General features: G+C 46.2%; 1 protein-coding gene across 1 annotated transcript in view; it reads right to left on the reverse strand.

Moving 5' to 3' along the window:
• The window catches only part of kif26ba (kinesin family member 26Ba), a 114386-nt gene that overhangs the window by 52981 nt on the left and 42256 nt on the right, over positions 1-19149 (reverse strand). Inside the window, exons 3-4 of the mRNA XM_036542006.1 lie at positions 17849-18472; positions 3427-3593 (exon numbers count right to left, since the gene is read on the reverse strand). Coding sequence (XP_036397899.1) covers positions 3427-3593; positions 17849-18472 — 791 coding nt within the window. The remainder of the gene's footprint in view (positions 1-3426; positions 3594-17848; positions 18473-19149) is intronic.

Below are 19149 nucleotides of genomic sequence, written 5' to 3' on the forward strand. Positions count from 1 at the left end.
GAGAGCGCAAGCGGCACCTAAAAAAGTTCAGCCGCAAAGAGGTTCTGGGATCAGCGGTACTTGAGCAAGCCTATTAAGATTCATTCGGTCGAAACGCAAACCTGTCATATCGGTTCACATTAGAGCTTAGCTGGGTCAACGGAAACATGTCTTATGAGAGTACAGCATTCATACATCAAACCTTTCACCCTCCACGACTCTAAATCTGAAGAAGAAAAGAGGCTGAGAGGTGCTCACATATGGAAAAGTGAAGTGGAGAGACGAATGAGATTTTCACATGCTATGAACTGTGTTCATTCAGTGGGGATTAATCCTTTAGCATATCCATGAATGGAATTTGCAGGGAGGTAAACATTGTCTCTCATAAATTTCATATTGAGCCAGCTATAAGCTGCACTGTAAGGAAACACTTAAAGTGGGTCGTATTTTACTTCCCAGAATTCCCAGAGTAAACGGGGCATGAGATAATATTTGAGTATCTTAAAACAACTTTTAAACAGCTGAGTGTCCCCAGGTATACAGGTATCCGTGTAGGAAACACAGAAAAAAATGATCAATATTGGGTTCAGTATTTTCTTTTGCAAGCAAAACCTGTCCAGGGTTATATAAAGAGACAGACATCCTTTAGTACAAATATTTAGTGGATGGAGCCACTCACGCCTCAGTAGGAGATCTCTCCAGGCATGACTAAGCAAACATTTCCTGCTTTTTCCTGCCTAGCCCTGTTATGTCATGATCAGGCCTACTTGGAGAGTATCATGTGGGATGGATATTCGAGGAGTCTGTTGTCCTGAAGTGCAGAGAACCGTTTAATTTGGCACAGCTACATTTTACTGAAAATATGAAAATACAAGGGAGGTGGGTGAAAACAGGAACACCTCTGCACTTCTAAAGTACCATTACAGAACCTAGAACTTTGTACTGTTGTAACAGTGGCATTTATTCCTTTTAATCTGATATGCCATATTCTGCTATTACTTTCTCAAGTAAGCAGAACTAAAAATAAATATATAACAATAATAAGCCCTTTCAGTTGACCTTCACCGAATTTTTCATTTTTGGCTCAGTATGTGCATTGGTGACAATGCAAACCACTCGAACTCGATGCAAACTAGAAGAGCTGCCGATTCACGGCAGCACTTTAACGGCATTAGCATGCGGCACCAACCCACTTGCCTGCAGGGCCGACACCATTTACATTACGCGGATTTGCCACATACATTAAACGGTTCGCTTCAGATGAAAGTGAAGGGGGGGAGCAGAATATCACACCGCACAGGTGAAAGGAATGAGCTGTCCTTCGCGGCCAGTCTTGGCTTTCTGAAAAGGTGCGTTCTGTCTCCCCTGGGGCATTAGGAAGCTAACTGCACAGGGCAGGCATGACTTCTGCTCAGTTCCACTCAGAGATGATAACAGAGGTGGTCTCGTTTATCTGACACAGGATTAGACGCCACTTCTGGAAGTCAAGTGTTTTAATCACTGAGACCCACCCCTACTTCAAACACGCACCCGCACGGTAACTCCCTGCCTCACAAAAAACTTTAGGTAAAAGCTTAACTTTGTCAGGAGGGGGGGGGGGAGAGCGCACAGGATTCAGACAGATCAAAGGTTATATATAAACCTAAATCTGCAGGTCTTTGTCAGACAAGCTTTCGTTGTCTGGGAGGGGCAGGCAGGGCGGCGGAGGGGGATGAGCAGTGAGCGAGAAACGCACCACCAGGAAGTTTGGGATGAAGTCGGGATTAAAGCAGAACTGTCACGAGCTTAGGAGACTTTGCCTCACCTGAGGATCCTGAGGCCAAATCCTCCATTATCCTGCAGGGGATTCTGGGAGCATTCAGAAAAAAAATAGATGAAAGAAAACAAGGACCAAATTTACAGAGTTGGCCGATTTCTAAGATTGGCCGCATGTAAACCAAATGCAGACTATTTAGATTGGAGGAATTGGGGGAAATTTGTTGTTGAGAGTATGGTGCCACTTGCACACTGACTAAACAGGGTCCAACAAAAAAATTATCAACATTTATATTTATACAGCAATGGGGCACTTGCGGCAATGCGGGTTGCTTGGTGATAGAAATCACAGTCGACATTTTTATTCTACATCATATGAGGTGACCAAATACAGGCATGGAGACACTGATCCTTTAAAAGTTTGGAGATATGTGTGCAAAGTTATGAAACGTGGGTACAATCGTTCATCTACGTGACCTCTCACAAAGATTGTCCATCATCTGCCACCTCCACACAGCATGGCACCTGACAATTTATTATATTTCCCAGAACAAAATGTATACAGTTGATCATGAGGAATTGTGATAACTACAAATATTGACACCAACATGTATATGAACTTTGTAGCAAGTTTCTTCATTGAGTCTGATAAAAGGCCAAATAAATTAGACTTCCTCTCTCTTCCACCCCAGTGTCATACCAGATGGTGCTTGACGATTCATAGTCTCTATAATTCTCTCTCTGCTTCTCTCTGTGTGACAGTGGCCTGGGGCAGATATCGGAATATTAGCAGCCAATGGGTTAAGTTCAGTCTCATGGCAAAGCCAGCATGCAAAGATTCACAGAACTGTCCTGGGATCAGTCTGAGAAACTCCTCTTGGCTAAGGCAGGACCAGAAGCACCACATTCATAGACAACAATACTGCTGCTGTTCTGTTCACATACAAAACATTGCATGCACTGTTGGTCATGGCTTTTGATAACATTTAAATCCAGAAATACAATTCCGTAATATCAATTGAATCACAACGATTGGAATTTTTATTTACCCTGCTGTTGGAGCGCAGAGGCTGGGGATAATCGAATCTGCTAAAAAGGCTAACACAATTTTAATTGATTTGCAAACTGCCAGGCATTTGTCTTTCTTTAGTCAGAGTTCATCCTTTGTCACACCCTAGCAATCGATCATAACAAACCTAATGAATCCGAATCAGGTTTGAACAAGGAATGGCAGGGTGCATTTTCCCACAAAGATCAACCTCCGTCTCAAAGACAGTGAGGCCGTAGCATGCAGGCAGCACAAGGGAATGTGGTAATGAATAGGACTTTCTCTGTTCATTTCGTTTTCAGGAAAAAAAAAAAAAACATGATCAAGCACCTTCATTTCACTGGTGCATCGGTTAATCCACAATGTTCAGCGATGTTTGACTGCCGTGCTCCTGTTTTCCTTCTGAAACCAATGGCCCAAAGACCCAGAATAATCACGCAACATAAAGAGAATATTTGAGAAAATACTGACAAAATGACAAAATATGGTATATTTATGAATTTTTAACTTTTAATCTGATTTCCAACTTTTCTTGCAGTGCTTAACTGTAATTTCGTAACACATAGTTTTCAGAATTCCAATCACAACAGAAGCGTAGCAGTGCAACCCCCTGCATCCTGAAACAGCACAGACCCCAGCTTTACCTGGCGAAGAAGGAGGCGGCGGCGGAGGTGCCACTAGGGGGCGCCGCGGTGACGAGTGGAGCCTGGGGGGCGGGGAAGCTGTAGGGCGGCAGCCGGTCGGCGTTGTAGCGGTTCAGGGCGGCCTCCGTCAGCCCCTCCCTGCACCCCTCGGAGATCATCTGCGAGATCTGAACAGCAAGGCAGGGGGTGACAAAGTCAGGACGACACCAACGCTGAAGTGCAGGTCGTTACCGTCGGGCAGAGATAACTCGGATTCAGCGCGGCTGGATACTTCGTACACATGTAGCACACAGCGGGCAGTAAAGTGCAGTATATTGGATGCACTCCGCAGGGGAGACACTATATTTTTGGGCCAATATGTTGTAGAGATGTGGTACGGGCAGCAGTGTGGTGTAGTGTTAAGGAGCAAGGGCTCATAACCAAGAGGTTGCTGGTTTTATTCCCTGCTGGGGCACTGCTGTTGTACCATCGGGCAAGGTACTTATCTCACAGCTGCCTCAGTAAATCCAGCTGTATAAATGGATAAAATTGTAAGTTGCTGAGGATGAGAGCATCTGCTGAAAGACAATAATGTAATGTAATGAGATCAGTCATGGAAAGAACGATGAATATTTCACTGTACAAATAGTGAAGACTTTTGCAAGGGGGGGTTTTCTCCTGAGATGAAACAACCACATTTTCAGAACAAGGACCAACATTGTAAGACACAAAAATATTCCAATGATTGATATGAATACATTGCTACATTCATTGCCTAATGCTAATTTTTTAAACCCCCGATCATCAAATGCATGACTACAGAGGAGCCTCTGAGCCATAGGTTCCTGCTCTCACTGTGAACTTAAGCAGGGTATTTGCCAGGAGGCAAATCATAAACTGTCTCTCATAAACAGTGCTTGACATGAAATTCTCCAGTTGGTGTATTTGGGCAATATATTAAACACAAACCTTTCAAGCTCTGTCTAATGTGATTTAAAAAGGCAACACACAGGATCTCTGCAGGCCGGTCTTAAAACAAACACAGAGCCGGAGGCCCTCAGAGAGGCTTTTGAATTGATCCTGACACTTAGACCTGCCCCGAGTTGGAGACAGGAGAGGGGGCTGCCGTTTCCTTCTGCGCTGCCCAAATAAGGGCACCGCTCCCGCTGGAGACTAAACAGACCAGCGGAGGAGCTCCACTGGAGTCTTCTCTGTGTGTACAGGACCAGTGTCGGTAACAGGGGTCAGCTTTGTGGTGATAGCCGAGGGGTGGGTGTGAGAGAAACCAGGCACGTTTCAGCGGGGCATCTTAGACCCTGAGAGTGTGACTGTGTGTGTGTGTGTGTGTGCGTGTTAGCCTTATGAATCACTTTCCAAAGTGTTGTCCCAAAGACACAAACTCTGAAGGAGAGGTGAAACTTCTCTAGAAAGACATTAATGGATGCAAAGCCTCTTTCTAGTGCCTAAAGTCATAAGCTAAGCCTTTATGTGTGCCTAAAACTGGATATTTGTTGTTTTTTTTGTTGAAATGCTTACACTTGCCTGCATCCATCACTTGAAATGCTTGCAATAACACTGCCCATAGGTATGACATGCCACAAATCCCTAAACACATCCTCAGACTTCTTTGTCAAACAATGCTGTGCTGCTGGTGACTGTTGAAATGAGGTGGTGGTGCATAAATAGACCATCATCATGGGACCACTGATCTCAGATCAGGAGCATCCTATCAGAGGTTAAGCAGCCAGGAGGGTTCAACTCCAGGTCAGCAGCACCCCTGTCCCCCACCCCATCCCCCTGCCCCCCGCTCCCCGCTCAACTGAAGAGCAACCCACTTAAGAGCTAACAGCCCCGTAATCCCCTCCCACTCGACTGGTGTGGGCACTCAGTGTTGGCCTAATAATAGACATTGCTCCACATGCAGGGAGATGGCCAGCCAGCAGAAACAAGTGCAGGGGCACAGACATGACCATAAGCACTGGGACAGGGAAGCAGAGAGCAAAGGGGGGGGGGGGGGGGGGGGTCAGGAAGCAAAGCAAAGCACTAAACCTCCAGCTCCAGAGTGTTTAATAACAAATGTGTCTCAAAGCCACAGATACTTTGCTTTGAATTCATGACAGGCTCCAGCATTGATATTTAAATGCAGAACAGTCACATCCTGACAAAAGCGGTGCCCATGAGGGTCAGAGAGAATGTTATTACTTGTTTATTACCAGCTTACTACCTGCTTATCACACAAAAGGTCATGTTTAATTGATGTATAGTAACATGCTTATTAACTTTTAACAGCATGAATATGATTTTAAAATGAAATGTGACCTTGGCGAGTCTCCAGCAGCTCCAGCTCGGGCCGCTCTCCCGATGACGCTCTCCCCACAGTGCGTTTTCACTCGCGCCGCGTTTACATGTCTCCCCTGAGAATACGCAGCCGGGCTGCTCAGGCAGGAGACGGAGAGGCGTGAAGGGGGAGGGGAACGAGCCTAAACGCTGTCTCGAGGAACGCTGTCCTCTGTGCGTGGCGTCCACAGCGCTGGCTTTCTACACGCTGCTGTTTCAGAGAAAGACAATGCCCTGTAATCATTCAGCATTTGTCCTTGGCTTTGACTTATAAATTCATGTGAGGGTTAGTTTTTTATCCAATACACGCATATTGTTTTTTTTTTCTTTCTGCCTTTTCTGTTTTCTTGAGCTCTCAGTTATTGATGAGTTTGCCAAAATGTTAAAGGACACTTTTAATTCTGAGTCAAAGGTTCAGGGTAAACGTTGATTGAATCCTGGGCAATGCCATCACTTGTTACCTTGACTAAACCCTTTCTGCTCGGCCGTCACCATAGCAGAAAATGCAGAGTCACGGCATGTGAGGTGTAATTATTCCCAACAGCCAGCTGAGAGGCACCCCTGGGGTCATTTCTGCTCTCACGTAACATACCGTAATCCAACAGTATCGCTAGCAGGGAAAGCCGCTGTTTACCTCGCCGCAAAAAGAGCAGAACGCATCACAGGATAAGACGTCTAATGGGCCCTTCCTGTCTTTTCTTTCTGTTTCTCTCTCTCTTGGGGCAGGGCTGGCGTGTCCTCCTGGACACCGGGCCCTGGGTGTCACCGTCTCTGTCGGCAAGGTTTGCGTGACAAGGGGAATCGCAGAAACCGAGGGCGGTGACCTGACCGAGGAGGGGGGCGTTTCACAGCGGCGGCGTTTGTGGCAGGAAAGGGTGCGGGGTCTCTGCTCTGTAATGCTCCTGACATGGGGCCAGCAGGCACTGGGACGGGGATGCTGGACAGGGGGGCGGCTCCCTCCCACCACTCCAGTATCTTCACTGCCTCCCACTGCCCCTGACAAACTCTCTTTATTTACAGAACATGGCAAGGCAAAAATCGTCGTGGCGACCGGCAAAAACTGGGAGCGGGACACTGTAAGAACAGAGCACACCGCCATCAGGAGCATATTAGCACCAAGCAGCTATGACTCACATGGAGGTCGTGATGAATAATTCAGAGTCTTGGGAACTCTGAGGGGTCACGCTTACATTCAAGGGCCAAATTATTCTGTTTGAAAACAGCTGGTAAATGCATGGCTATTAATTATGACTTAATTACTTTGTGTATTTTTTTCATTTAATAATCTTATCTCTTCAGAAAATAGATAGTGAATAGGTAGTATTTGCTACAGTGTTAGTGTGTGAAATGAATTAGAAATGATTGTGTTAATATAGTTTTCATGTATTCATTTATATCACTCCATGTTTGGTTCTAACACTGATGTTTACAGTTTAATATAATTTAGACAGATCCCGATGAACTGGTAATTACCTATTTACTACCCAAGTACAACCTGCTAATTAGCCGTTTTAAAAAGGGCCCACACTGAACTGCTAAGTCATAACACACCTTTAAAAAGTGTTTGCTTCTTTATTGCTTTATAAACAGGACAGTACCACCTTTTCAGGACAGATGGTGCTCATGCTTATCATACAAGTAAAGGTCAAGGTTGAGTAAAGGGTCAGTGTTAGACTTGGCACAGGAATAGGACATGGTTTGTCATTTGTCAATTCCTGCCTTCGTAGGTCCTTCAACTGCAGTGGCCAAGTGACCAGCATGATGGATTCATTAGGGGAGCGGCCCACATTGTGGACATCCTCAGAACTGGGAGACCTCCTTTGTAATTCAGTGAACACTCTGGTCTCTATCTGCAGCTTAAGCTGGGGAGGCCAGAGAAGGATGGTGAGGTAATGACACTGGAAGGGGAAGATCGGGTTTGGGGGGTTGGGGCTGGGGGGAGGGGTGTTGGTAGGGGTTGTGACAGAATGCGCAGCCATTTTTGTTTTTCCAGCAGCAGAATAACACCCGTTTGTTGTGGTGTCGTAGGTGACGCCCATTCTCGCCACCGTGCCAACGGGATCACTGGGGAACCTGGGGCTCCTTTGCCATCTGTCGTGCGGGAAGCGAGGAGGAGAATCGTTAAATACTGCTACTGCTGCAGGAGCCGGTGTTCTCTCTGACTCCCTCTCCATCCCCACTCTCTTTCGCTTTCCCTCTCTCGGTCTGTCTCTCTCTCTCCCCCTTTCTCTCTCACTCCCTCTCTCCCTCTCCCCCCCCCCCCCCCCCTCCCTCTCTCCCTCTCTCCCTCTCGCACTCCCCCTCCCTCGCTCCCTCTCCCAGTCTCTCTCTCCCTCTCTCCCTCTCCCTCTCCCTCTCCCTCTCTCTGTCTCTCCCCCTCTCTCCCTCTCTCCCTCTCTCTCTCTCCCTCTCTCCCTCTCTCCCCCTCTTCCTCCCTCTCCCTCGCTCTCTCAGGCAGGTGAGACAGAGAGACCTGATTGTTCCTCTTGACTCCAGCAGCCACTCAGTTCTCTGTTTGCACCGGCTCACCGGAGTCACCTTCACTGTGACCTTCAATCCTGCTCTGCTCTGCCAGATGGTACTTTGGACAGATTAAAAACCCCTTGCCTTTATTGCGATGGCGAGATACCAGCAGGTAATTCAAAGATCCGAAGATAAAATGCAGAAATCAAAAGTCTTCTTTCTACCTCACCATGTCCTCAACAAGGAACCGTTGAGTGAAATGGCGTGTCTTTCATTTCTTGGCATTTTGTAGCTAAAAGCATTACACATGCCATTCTGTCCTTCTGTTTTTCTCCTCACAATTGCTTTTTAAAGAGTTTAATTCTGCCAGCAATTTGGCAGAATACTCCAGCACCATTGCACATCCAATTACAACGTTAATAATAACATTTTCATTCCCTAATTTTTCTTTAGTCTGTCGGTGTGTGGTCCCAGCATGAGCCAAACTCATCAGGGTCGTGACAGCAAACAAACAACAGAAGGAAAAAGACATTTCTACAAAAAAAAACCCCAACGAAAACAAATCCCCCCCTGGTAGATTAAGTCAGCACAAACCCTACTGGCTCATGCATGGCGGACTTCAGTCCAACATTCCGAGCTGCAGTGCATGCTGGGAAATTTACATTTTAATGTCCCGCAAGAGGCCAATGGCGGCAAGGGGGGCGGAGCCTCCCGCGGCGTGTGTTCCTTTTTCATCTGTATTTACAGCTTGGCGCAGCGCGACCGAAAATCACACAGAGAGACCGAATATTTTTTACAGGTGATTGATTGCAGGGGTTTACGACCTGCCTGGAATACAGTATAACATAAATTGTGCCCCCCCATTCAGAGCAATAATGAAATATTTATATTTTGGGTTCTAGAAGTCTGTCTGCAGTGTAATGAAATGAGACCCTCCATCCTCAGTGTTCACACTACCGTACCAGAGAAAATTTGAGAGAAAATAATGCAAAACTGATTTAAATATGTTAAATTACAGGTCCTACCCAAAGAGTCAATACTGCCATATCATAACAGACCCTTGAGACAAAATCAGAATGCAACAGAACAAAACCACTATTGTAGCAGTTAATGTCCAGCACAACAATAACTATTGTAGTTGCCACTGTTAGAAGCTATAACACAATCTTCATTGTTAAAATTAAATGCAAATGACTGACCAAATTTAGTTGTGCTTTTTATTACATTTTAGTACATTACTTATTCAGTACAGAACCTTTTTAAACAATTTAATATCATAAATATTCATCCATTCGTTTGGACGGTCGGATTTTCCGGTTTCCAGCACTTTCAATGTAACGCGAGGATCAAATGGGCCCCTCGCTGGGAGTTGGTAATAAAGCTGACGGAGGGTTATTCCCAGCCTCTCCTCCTGCTCCCAGATGAGAAACGATAACGTACCCTTGTGCGCACGGCTCCTCATTTATCACCATCTAGCCTCTCCTCTCTCTCTCCCTCTCTCTGTTCCCGGTCCCCTTAGCGGGAACCTGTCAGCCCAGTCGTCTGAACTTTGCACCCTCTCTCTCGCCCCTGTGTCCCCCTGAGGACGCACACTGTCCAGGTGAGGCAGGCGAGGGGGGAGACTAATGGGGAAACGGGCAAATGCGATTGGCCGGGGAGATCCCCTTGGTCCAGCGCGTGTGTACGATATTACCCACGAGGCTGTGGGACAGTTAAAAATAACCACTGAGCAACTCCCCCCCGTCCCCCTCATTTCAGCCTAGCCCCGCTTCCTCTGTCCCGGCTCTGAAGGGGATGGTCATTTGTCTTAATTAAGCCAGGAGGATTTCAGCTCGGACTCCCATTCCTGCCCTTGTAATCCCAACTCTCAGTCCCTCCCGGGACACCCTCACACTCGTCCCTCCTACTCTCCCACTGTCCCAGGATATCCCAAGATATCTCAGCCCGATGTTAGTTACCATACCAATCAGTGCCACTTTGTACATCCAGCTTAAAGCCTCACTTAAATCTGTGAAGGAAAATAATTCACCAAACAGATGTGTGGAAAACTCCCGATGGTAACCTTTCTCACTAGATTATTTAATCTGAGTTGCCGGCACTTGTTTTCACACAGACCCGGTAAAACATTTTGACCAACACTGGGCATGGAAAACATTTGTCAGACATATTAACTTTGTGGATTTTTTTTTTATGTTCTAATGCGATTCCAAGTTTCCCCTGGGCTCTGTAAACTTTCAACCTTGACTGGTGGATGAAAATATAGCTTGTGACATTCGTTGTCATTCTAAAACATGACATCACTTCATGGCTGCCGGTGCATGTCAAAACATGACCAAGTGTATGTCGGTGCTTCAGTGCAGTTTTATTGTTTTTGAATTTCCATCTGGCCTCCATCATCGTATCAGAAGCCCAAATAAAAAAACGCAACGACGCACAGCAAAGTTGACCAGTCGAGGCTGGTTTGGTCAGCAGGAGAATCTGCTGCTTTGCAAGAGATTGACAAGCATGCAACCAGGGACTTCTAGTTCAGTCCTACAGACGCTCGTTTCCAATTTCGAATAAATTTAAAGCAGGCTCTTTAAATCAAGCCAATAAGTATAAGGCATATGGGCAAAGATCTTTGTTTTGCATTCGAAAAAAAGATATGATTATAGGGTATTATGTTTTGACCAACCACCACTTCAGTTTGAATTTAAAATGTTGGTGCCTTTGGGGAAGGGGGGCACAGAGGCAGCCAGGGGTGGTAGCGGGTGCCGAGAGGAGGGTGCGAGGGGGGTATGATTCCTCCCCCTGGAGCAGTATGGGCTTTTAAAGCAAAGTGCTGCACTTTAGAGTTTTAGTTAAAGCAAAGTGTGCTGAGGGACTCGTAAGGAGCGTTAAGCTCTGTGTGTGGCATCCCAGCTGTTGTTCTTAGCAGGCCCCGTATCAGGGTGTAATTGTCACAGTCCGACACAGCGGGGGAGAGCTTCCTGCTCTCCTCAGAACGCCCCCCGGGGAGCGCAGGCAGAGGAGAAGGGAAGGGAAAACACAGCCGGGCCAAGGTAAACAGCGGAGAGGACACAGAGGACTCATTGAGATGAGGGAGGAGATAAGGACTTCAGTTTATATACATGAGTATGTGTGTGCGTGTGTATGGGAAAGTGTGTGTGTGCGTGTGTATGTGTCTGTGAGACAGAGGGGAAAGTGTGTGTGTGTGTGTGTGTGTGCGTGTGTGTGTGCGTGTGCATGTGCATGTGCATGTGCGCGTGCGCGTGTGCGTGTGCGTATGTGTGTGTTTGTGAGAGAGAAAGTGAAATATTCCTCTCTCTCAGCAATTTTTGGACACCTGTCTATATGCAAGGGGCAGGCCTATATGTCCTTGTAAATGAAGACTAGTGTGTTATGTTCACTATATGTTCTACTAGTGTGTTGGACCAACAATTATGTATAATATATTTTCTAATTACCACAGGGGAATATGCTTCACTGTGGACACTGTGGATTTCCACACTGTGGAAAAAAAGTATTCAAATGTGCATGTGTGTGTGTGTGTGTGTGTGTGAGAGAGAGAGAGAGACACACACAAACAGAGAGTGCATGACGTTTAGGTCTCTGGAGAGTAAAATTAAAAAGAGATGTTGTCAGAGGGCTCAGCTGGGTCCGCCCTCCTTATCACCATAACATCCTGTACAGCTTCCACATTTTGCCAATCGGCACTGCCATGATTTATGATCTCAAACTCGGGCCACCAAGGCTGGGAACACAGCCTCTTCATGGTTCTGTGTGCCTCAGCCTCACTTTACAAGTGGTAGTTTACTTTTTCTGTGAATTTATTTCAAAAGGATTTTGGAACCCAACAGCCCTTAAACATTGAACGACCAAGTAGTTAAGCAATGCCGTTTAAAACCTCCATAATGTTAAATGTTATTGTTAACAGCTGATAAGAAATAGTCTTCACTCAGCAGATTGCCCTCGATGTCTCTCTCGATATTGGAAATCGCTACCTGAGCAACACAAAGACTAAGCAACCTGCATACTGCGGTATGGTGTGTGTGATAAATCTCCTGGGGTTTTCTGAGATGACGAGAAACGAGAAAAAGTCATATCACCCTCCGGTGAAAAAGGGTACTCTGCCATGTATCCATTTGCTTTTTTCTTGCATAGAAATGAGCCTATCAGTAAGGAAACCTAAATTAGTGATACCATTGCAGTGGTAATCAAGCCTTTTTTCTATTGTGATCTGATGTGGCTGTTTTGCTAGACCCTGTGAATAATTAATATGTTATTACCATGCCATTAATAGCTTATGAATGTTTAATAAGAGGAGACACCACCATTCTTTTGTTAGTAGCACGAGGATATACATTTATTAAGGCCTGTTATTAACACATTAGCCATATTGCACACTACATAGTGCATAATGCATAATACTTTATCATATATTTACAGTATGTGAGGATGTTTAAAAAATGTTACTTTAACACTCTCCACCCCTGATTCTTTCCTCTTCAGGATACTAACTCCTGAACAGCTGCTTCAGGGAGGCATGCACAAGGGTTTTGCACAATGCCAGTGCCTGTTCCTCCCTCAGACAAATAAATGTTTGTCTTTCCGTTTCTTTTCTCTCTTTTCCACGCAAACCTCTGATCTCATGAAGCCCATTTATGCCCCAAATCCAATTATGCAGGCAGCATTCCATGGAGAAGTAAGAGGCGTTTTCGAAAAGCCAATCAACGAGCCTGTTTATGGAGTGCGGCATTGACGGCAACGATATTTCAAGAACTCCAAGCCTAACAGTTGCAAGACGGGTTGTTGATGACAGACTTTGAAATGACAGTAGTAGATTATTTTGTTTACAGAACGAAAATAAAGATTCCTTTACTACTTTTTTTGCATAGCGGATATCCTGTTGTACAAGCAGGAGGACATGCATCCTAATCCATTTGTAACACCACTAAATTCTCATACCAACAGCGGTCTGCTGTTGTAGTCCTTGTTAATGCGTGGAAGGCATGTGTGGATGAATACGTTTTCTTGGAAAACAGGGTGGTGAAGCGGTGCCGGCAGTGTGCATCAGCCCCTGTCTTTGTGTGATTTAATATTCATCGGAGCGCTATTCCCTGTGAAAGGTAATTAGCGTCGAGGTCTGAACCAGCTTCCACTGTTTTCCTAATTAACGTATATACCATCAGCTCGCTTGCGTCACCAAAACTGGCAAGTCCCGATTTAGACCTGACAGAAAAAAAGACATCTGTCACAGGAGGAGAGTTCTGCCCCCTGTGTGTGTGTGTGTGTGTATGTGTGTGTGTGTATGTGTGTTGTGTGTGTGTGTGTTTGTGTGTTTCTGAGAGATTTTGTATGTATGTTTGTGCCTGTATGTGGTTTGCATAGGTCTACATGCATGTGTCTGTGTGTGTGTATGTTTCTGAGGGTTTTCTGTGCGTGCTCATGCCTGCATATTTTTGCATGCGTGTGTATATGAGTATGTGTGCATGCATATGCAAATGTCTTTCACCAGCTATGGATGGCAGATGCCAGGCCAGCCTGCTTCCCTGAGAGCACTTTAGCAGGCCAGACGAAGATAAAAAAAAAAAGATGAGAGGGAGTTAGTGGGTTTGCATTAACACCCATTTCCTCACAAGCTTTCCCTTCTGTAGCTGGGCTGTTTGGCCAAAGGTAATCAGTGGCATTAGGCCAGTGTTTAGAGAGGAATGGTGAAGCATATTTACCTCCAGCGCTTTTACATCTGTCAGTTGATCATCATTGGGTGCTTGATACTGCACATGCCCACAAGTTTTTTTTTCAAATACACATACATATATTTCTATTTTACACTACTGTTTTAGTGCAATATGGTTAAATAAATTACACCTACAGTGTTGATTGGTTGGATGCTGTAAAAACCCATGTGAAGGAAGCGTGGCAGTGCATGTGGACGTGGTGACTGTCTGTGTTCTTTCCTCAGCTTTCTCTACTAAACCTTCTCCAGCGTGGATTTGATTCAGCTCGCAGAGGAACAGCTGCTGTTTGAGTAAGCGGCTCTCCTGTCCCTGCTGGTGGAAGCAGAGTCTGTTTCTCTCACTGCCACATGGTGGTAAAGGAACAGGTGAGTGAAGTGAAGCAGTAAAGGCCTATAACCCAGTGGCTCCGGGGTTCAACTCCCATGTGGGGGCACAGCCATGGTGTCCTCAAGCAAGGTAATTGCCCACAATATCCTCAGTAAATATCCTGCTGTTTTAGTAGATGGTACACAGGCTGCATATAGTATGCTAGCATCTGCTTGGCAAATCAAATAAAAAAATGGAACTCTTCCTTCTCCTTGACCTCTCTGCCACTTACCATAGATAGCATAGATCATTCATCTCTCCTTGCTCTAGCTAATCTGGGAATCTCTGGTCATGCTTGGTTTTTATCTCACCTTGCTGATCACACTGATTAGGTTTGTTGGAGAGGCTGCATGGTGATTACCTCCTCTCAGTTAAAGGACTGCTGCACAGATCTGTCTGTATTAAGCTTACTGCATCGTTGAGTGAACCAATTAATCAGTGGGTCAATCAACTAACGCCTACTGCTACCGAAGATATTTCTTTGTGGCAGTGCAGTGTGGGTCTTGGGTTCCCTTGTTACGGAGCCCAGCTTATATCAGTTTTTAGAATCAGAGGCTGGTATCTGCCTGTGGTGAAAAACGGCGCGGTCGTGACTAATACACTTCCAGTACTGCCTCAGTCTGTACTGCTCTCTGATAACGAAACGGGCTAAATAAACAAAGCTTTCCCTCTCTAGCCCAGCTGTGTGGTGAATGTTCTGGCACAAAATGGCCACTGTGTATCCCCCAGCAGCCAGTTGTGTACTACACAGTAGTAGTGGTTTATTGTGCTTCATTGTACTAGAAAGCACTAGAAAGATCCTTAAAAGGCGCTACACAACATAAATGCGTAAAATAAAACATCATTATTGTTATTATTATTATTAATAATAATAATAATAATAATTACTTAGTTGTAGTAGTAGTATTATCATCCCTGAACTCGCCATGCAAAAGCTCCTTATTTCCCCTCCCACCTTCCCCTGCAACCAATCCGCTTCCAGAACAGCGTTCATAATTACTCTCTCACCCCCGGCACTGAATCCGGCAGAACGACCTTGAGTGAGACGCAGTGCGAATGCAAACAGCGGCTGTGTGGAGAGGGCCCTCCCAACAGTGCTTATTACCCTAATTTGCGCTCCCGTCGTCCCACTAACCCAGTAACGCGGTCTGCACGCACCCGCCCTGAGCTCGCAAGGGTGAGCTGACGAGGGCTGCGTTTCGAGGGTGGGGACGCCTTTTCCCAGTATGTCTCTGGCTTGTTTTCATTTTAACTTTTTCTTTTCTCTATTTCTCTCTCCCGTTCACTCTCTGTCCCTCCTCACCTGGCCACTTGCACTCGATCGCCCATGCCTGAGGTGTTCTGTCACTCTCTTTCCTCTGTTCAATGAGACACATAACCGCCACATTGTAACTGTCATGATTCTAATAATTGGTCTTTAATTCGGTTGAGCTCAAACCCCATTGCATTTGGTCATCAGCCCATGACCCTAGAAGCTTGCAATTGTACATACAGTATACATACAGTGTCAACTAGTAATTTTTCTCCGTATTTTTCTCCGTCCTTTTTCTTTTAACAATTGAATGTCCATTTATCCAGCCACTTTAGATCTAGCAAATCGCTTTTTTTGTCCTGATGTCACAAGCCTTCAGGCTAAGCTACTGTGCGAGGCTGAAGCACCTTCTCCCAGAAGGCAGGGAACGAGTATCAATTTCTACTTGATAGACATCCCCCCCTCATCAAAAGCAGCCGACATCTATGTGATACCCTTAGATCCTGAATATGGAGCAGGAGCCAATGAAGAGTGCCTAGTGTCTGCATCCTGGCTGAGGGAGTCGCGCTGCCCACTTACTGTTAAATACCTACCTCCATCATGCCTCTGGGCTCTGCTGTAACAAACCGAAAAGGCCATTACCGACGCAGTGCATAGCCAGACTGCTCGGAGAGTGCTTAGTGCTGTGATCTCGAGCAGACTCCGGGAGTCTGGCATTTTCTGTTGCAGCCCCCTGAGGGCATAGGTGGGCAGGTATATTAGCCAGTAATGTCAACGCTATATTAACCAGCATTCGTATTAGCCTATGCCGCCGTTACCACCCGTAGCAGCTAACATCTGTAACTCATCATCCAGGGGCTGCTCGGCACTGATACTCTCCACCTCCAGGTCGACCCTGCACAGACCCTTCTCAGATTCAGGTTTATTTTGCACACGGGGGGATATGGACTGCCTGTAGTCGAACAAAGTCAGGTGAGACAGATTGCTGAGGCAGGAGTGGAGCTGGGGTGTGGGGGAAGGAGGTCAAGGGGTCACAGGAACCCACAAGAGCCTGTCTCTCTCCCCTGTGTCTCTCAGGGTCATAATTTAAGCTTTGAGAGTAAATTTAGGATGTAACTACAAGCTTTATATACATAAATACTCCCCACATTAAGTGAGGTTATTTATTTTTTTTTTAAATGAATGGAATAGCAAAATACCAGCTGGATTCAGGCCAAATCTCTTGTAGGTTCTCCCATTAATGCAATCCAGTCATAATCACTGAGGAATATAATTGGTCTAGTTAATGTTGATTGACAGATATCTTCACCAACTGATTTTCACTTAGCAATTTGTCAACTGGCTCTTTTTTATGAATGGTAGTAAATCAGATCACTAAATGCAGATGAAATAACCTTGGATGGTGAGTAAGGTCACAGTGACATTCTGTTATTTTTGCCCACCCCTTAACGATGATGATATCACCTCTGATTGGTTATCTTCTATCAGACTGTTATTTGCAAGATACAAATGATGTCATGTTTTAAAACGTGTTTGTTGTTATGACAAAGCCGTTGTGCTTTTGCAGTAAACTGAATATGACTTTATTGAAGAAGAATATTCCATTCTTTTTATCATTTCCCAAAAACTCACTTGACAGAATGATTTAGAACTCACTGGTCAAAGCAGTTAACTCAGTTACTGTCAAACCATGCTGGTTCAATTTGTGAGCAGCTTCACTTTTCAAAATTTAGATGATACGTCTATTTGTGGAGAAAAAAAAAAAAACGTTTTTGCACATTGACATTCTGTGAACTTTTCCTCCAGGGTAAAATCTTTATTGAATTACGACAGTCGGCTCACACACAGCTCAGTCAGCTCTTTTTCATCACACTACAGAGGCGAGACACTTCACTTGGGCCAGACATGTGAAGGGAGCAAGTACCGCTAACTCACTCAATATAGAGTCCAAGGGAGAAAAACGCGGCAAAGGAGCATGAATAGAATAACTGATGTGGTGACTGCTGAAAACTGCATATACATTACATTACATTACTGACATTTAGCTTATCCAAAGCAACTCACCCCCAGAGCGACTTATAGTTTTTTTTTTTTTTACAGTGATATCCATTCATACAGCTGGATATGAGGCAATTGTGGGTTAAGTACTTTGCTCCCGGTTACAGCAGTAGTGCCCTGCTGGGGAATTGAACCAGCAACCTTTTGGCTATAAGCCCTGCTCCTTACTCCTTAATGAGATACCTCAAGTCCTAAATGTCAGGACTCAGGCTTCCTGTCTAACCCACAGCTTATAAAAAGACGGTACCTGATAGGGGTAGAGGGTGACCCCATTGGCGCGGGACATGGACCAGGTGGCGTCCAGGTACTGATGGGTCTGGAGGGCGACGGAGCTCAGGGTGTTGCCGTTGCCGTTGCCATTCCCGTTGCTGGGGCTGACAGGCGGGTGGGCGGGCGGCGGCTGAGCGCCGGGCTTTCCGGCGTGTCCCGGGGACCCATTTTTTTTCTCCGCCCCGTTGCCCACCCCAAGGGTGTTGGGCTTGGTGCCGTGCTTGGGGTAGCCCGCATAGAAGCCGGCGGCGGTGGTGGGGGTGGTAGTGGTGGCAGCGGTGGGGATGTGGGCGTGGTTGGGGGCGGGGCCGGACGAGCTGGGGGTGTGGTAGGCAGCGGGGAGGTAGCCCCAGTCGCGGGGCACCCCCTGCAGGACACCGCGGGGGCCCGTGAGGGCGGGAAGGTTGGCGAGGGGTGGGGGGGAGCCCGGGGAGGCGTCCCCACACTGATCCAGGGTCAGCACCATGTGGATGGCCTCCTGCTTCAGCTGGTTCAGGTGAGTGGCGCAGACGTCACAGCGGCCGTCCCGCTCGTTCCAGGCTTTGCGGGTGCTGTTGGGGACCTGGAGCTTGTCATGGAGCAGCAGGGAGATGGAGGGATCCTGGGGGTGTAGAGAGAAGCAGGGAGTTAGGAGTGAGAAACAAGCCACGGCATCACAGACTGGTTTAACATCAGAGCGGGAAACAAGCTGTAGCATCATCATTCATGAGCACTGTCATGACTGACTTTCATTAATTGCATGTACTTTCACAGAGATATACACTGCAGCCCCATCTCCACCCCCCTCCACCGTACCCTCACTTTGGTACATCACAAACCTCAGATATGCTACCACCTGCACTGCAATTCTTACAGTAACACCACAAACACCCTGCTCACTTCAACGCCCCCCCCCCCCCCCCCAGCACCACCACAAGATTTATCCACTTTTCCTTTTTTCAATTAAGTAGCACTAATTTTCTCCTCAGTGTTAAACGGGCAATAACTCTGGTTGAATGCACCGCTGCACTCTCTGAGATCGAGAATGCCATGTACTGGGGTTCTCAATTGAGTTCTTAAGCAAGGCCCTGTGAAGGCAAAAGCAGCAATATTTAGTAATTGCACAGAGTAGCATAATTAAATGTATGGGAGGAGAAGCGAGAATGCTCTTCTTTTTTCTCTCCGGTACTTCGGGATTGCCTGACACGTTCTGCGCTGTGTTTTCGGTGGAGAGAATCGCGTAACCATGCAATCTAATTAATAGGCCTGTGACATCGAAAGGCAGCCGGGCAAAATTCA

Source organism: Megalops cyprinoides, chromosome 12, assembly GCF_013368585.1.
Source record: "Megalops cyprinoides isolate fMegCyp1 chromosome 12, fMegCyp1.pri, whole genome shotgun sequence".
NCBI classification, from domain to species: Eukaryota; Metazoa; Chordata; class Actinopteri; order Elopiformes; family Megalopidae; genus Megalops; species Megalops cyprinoides.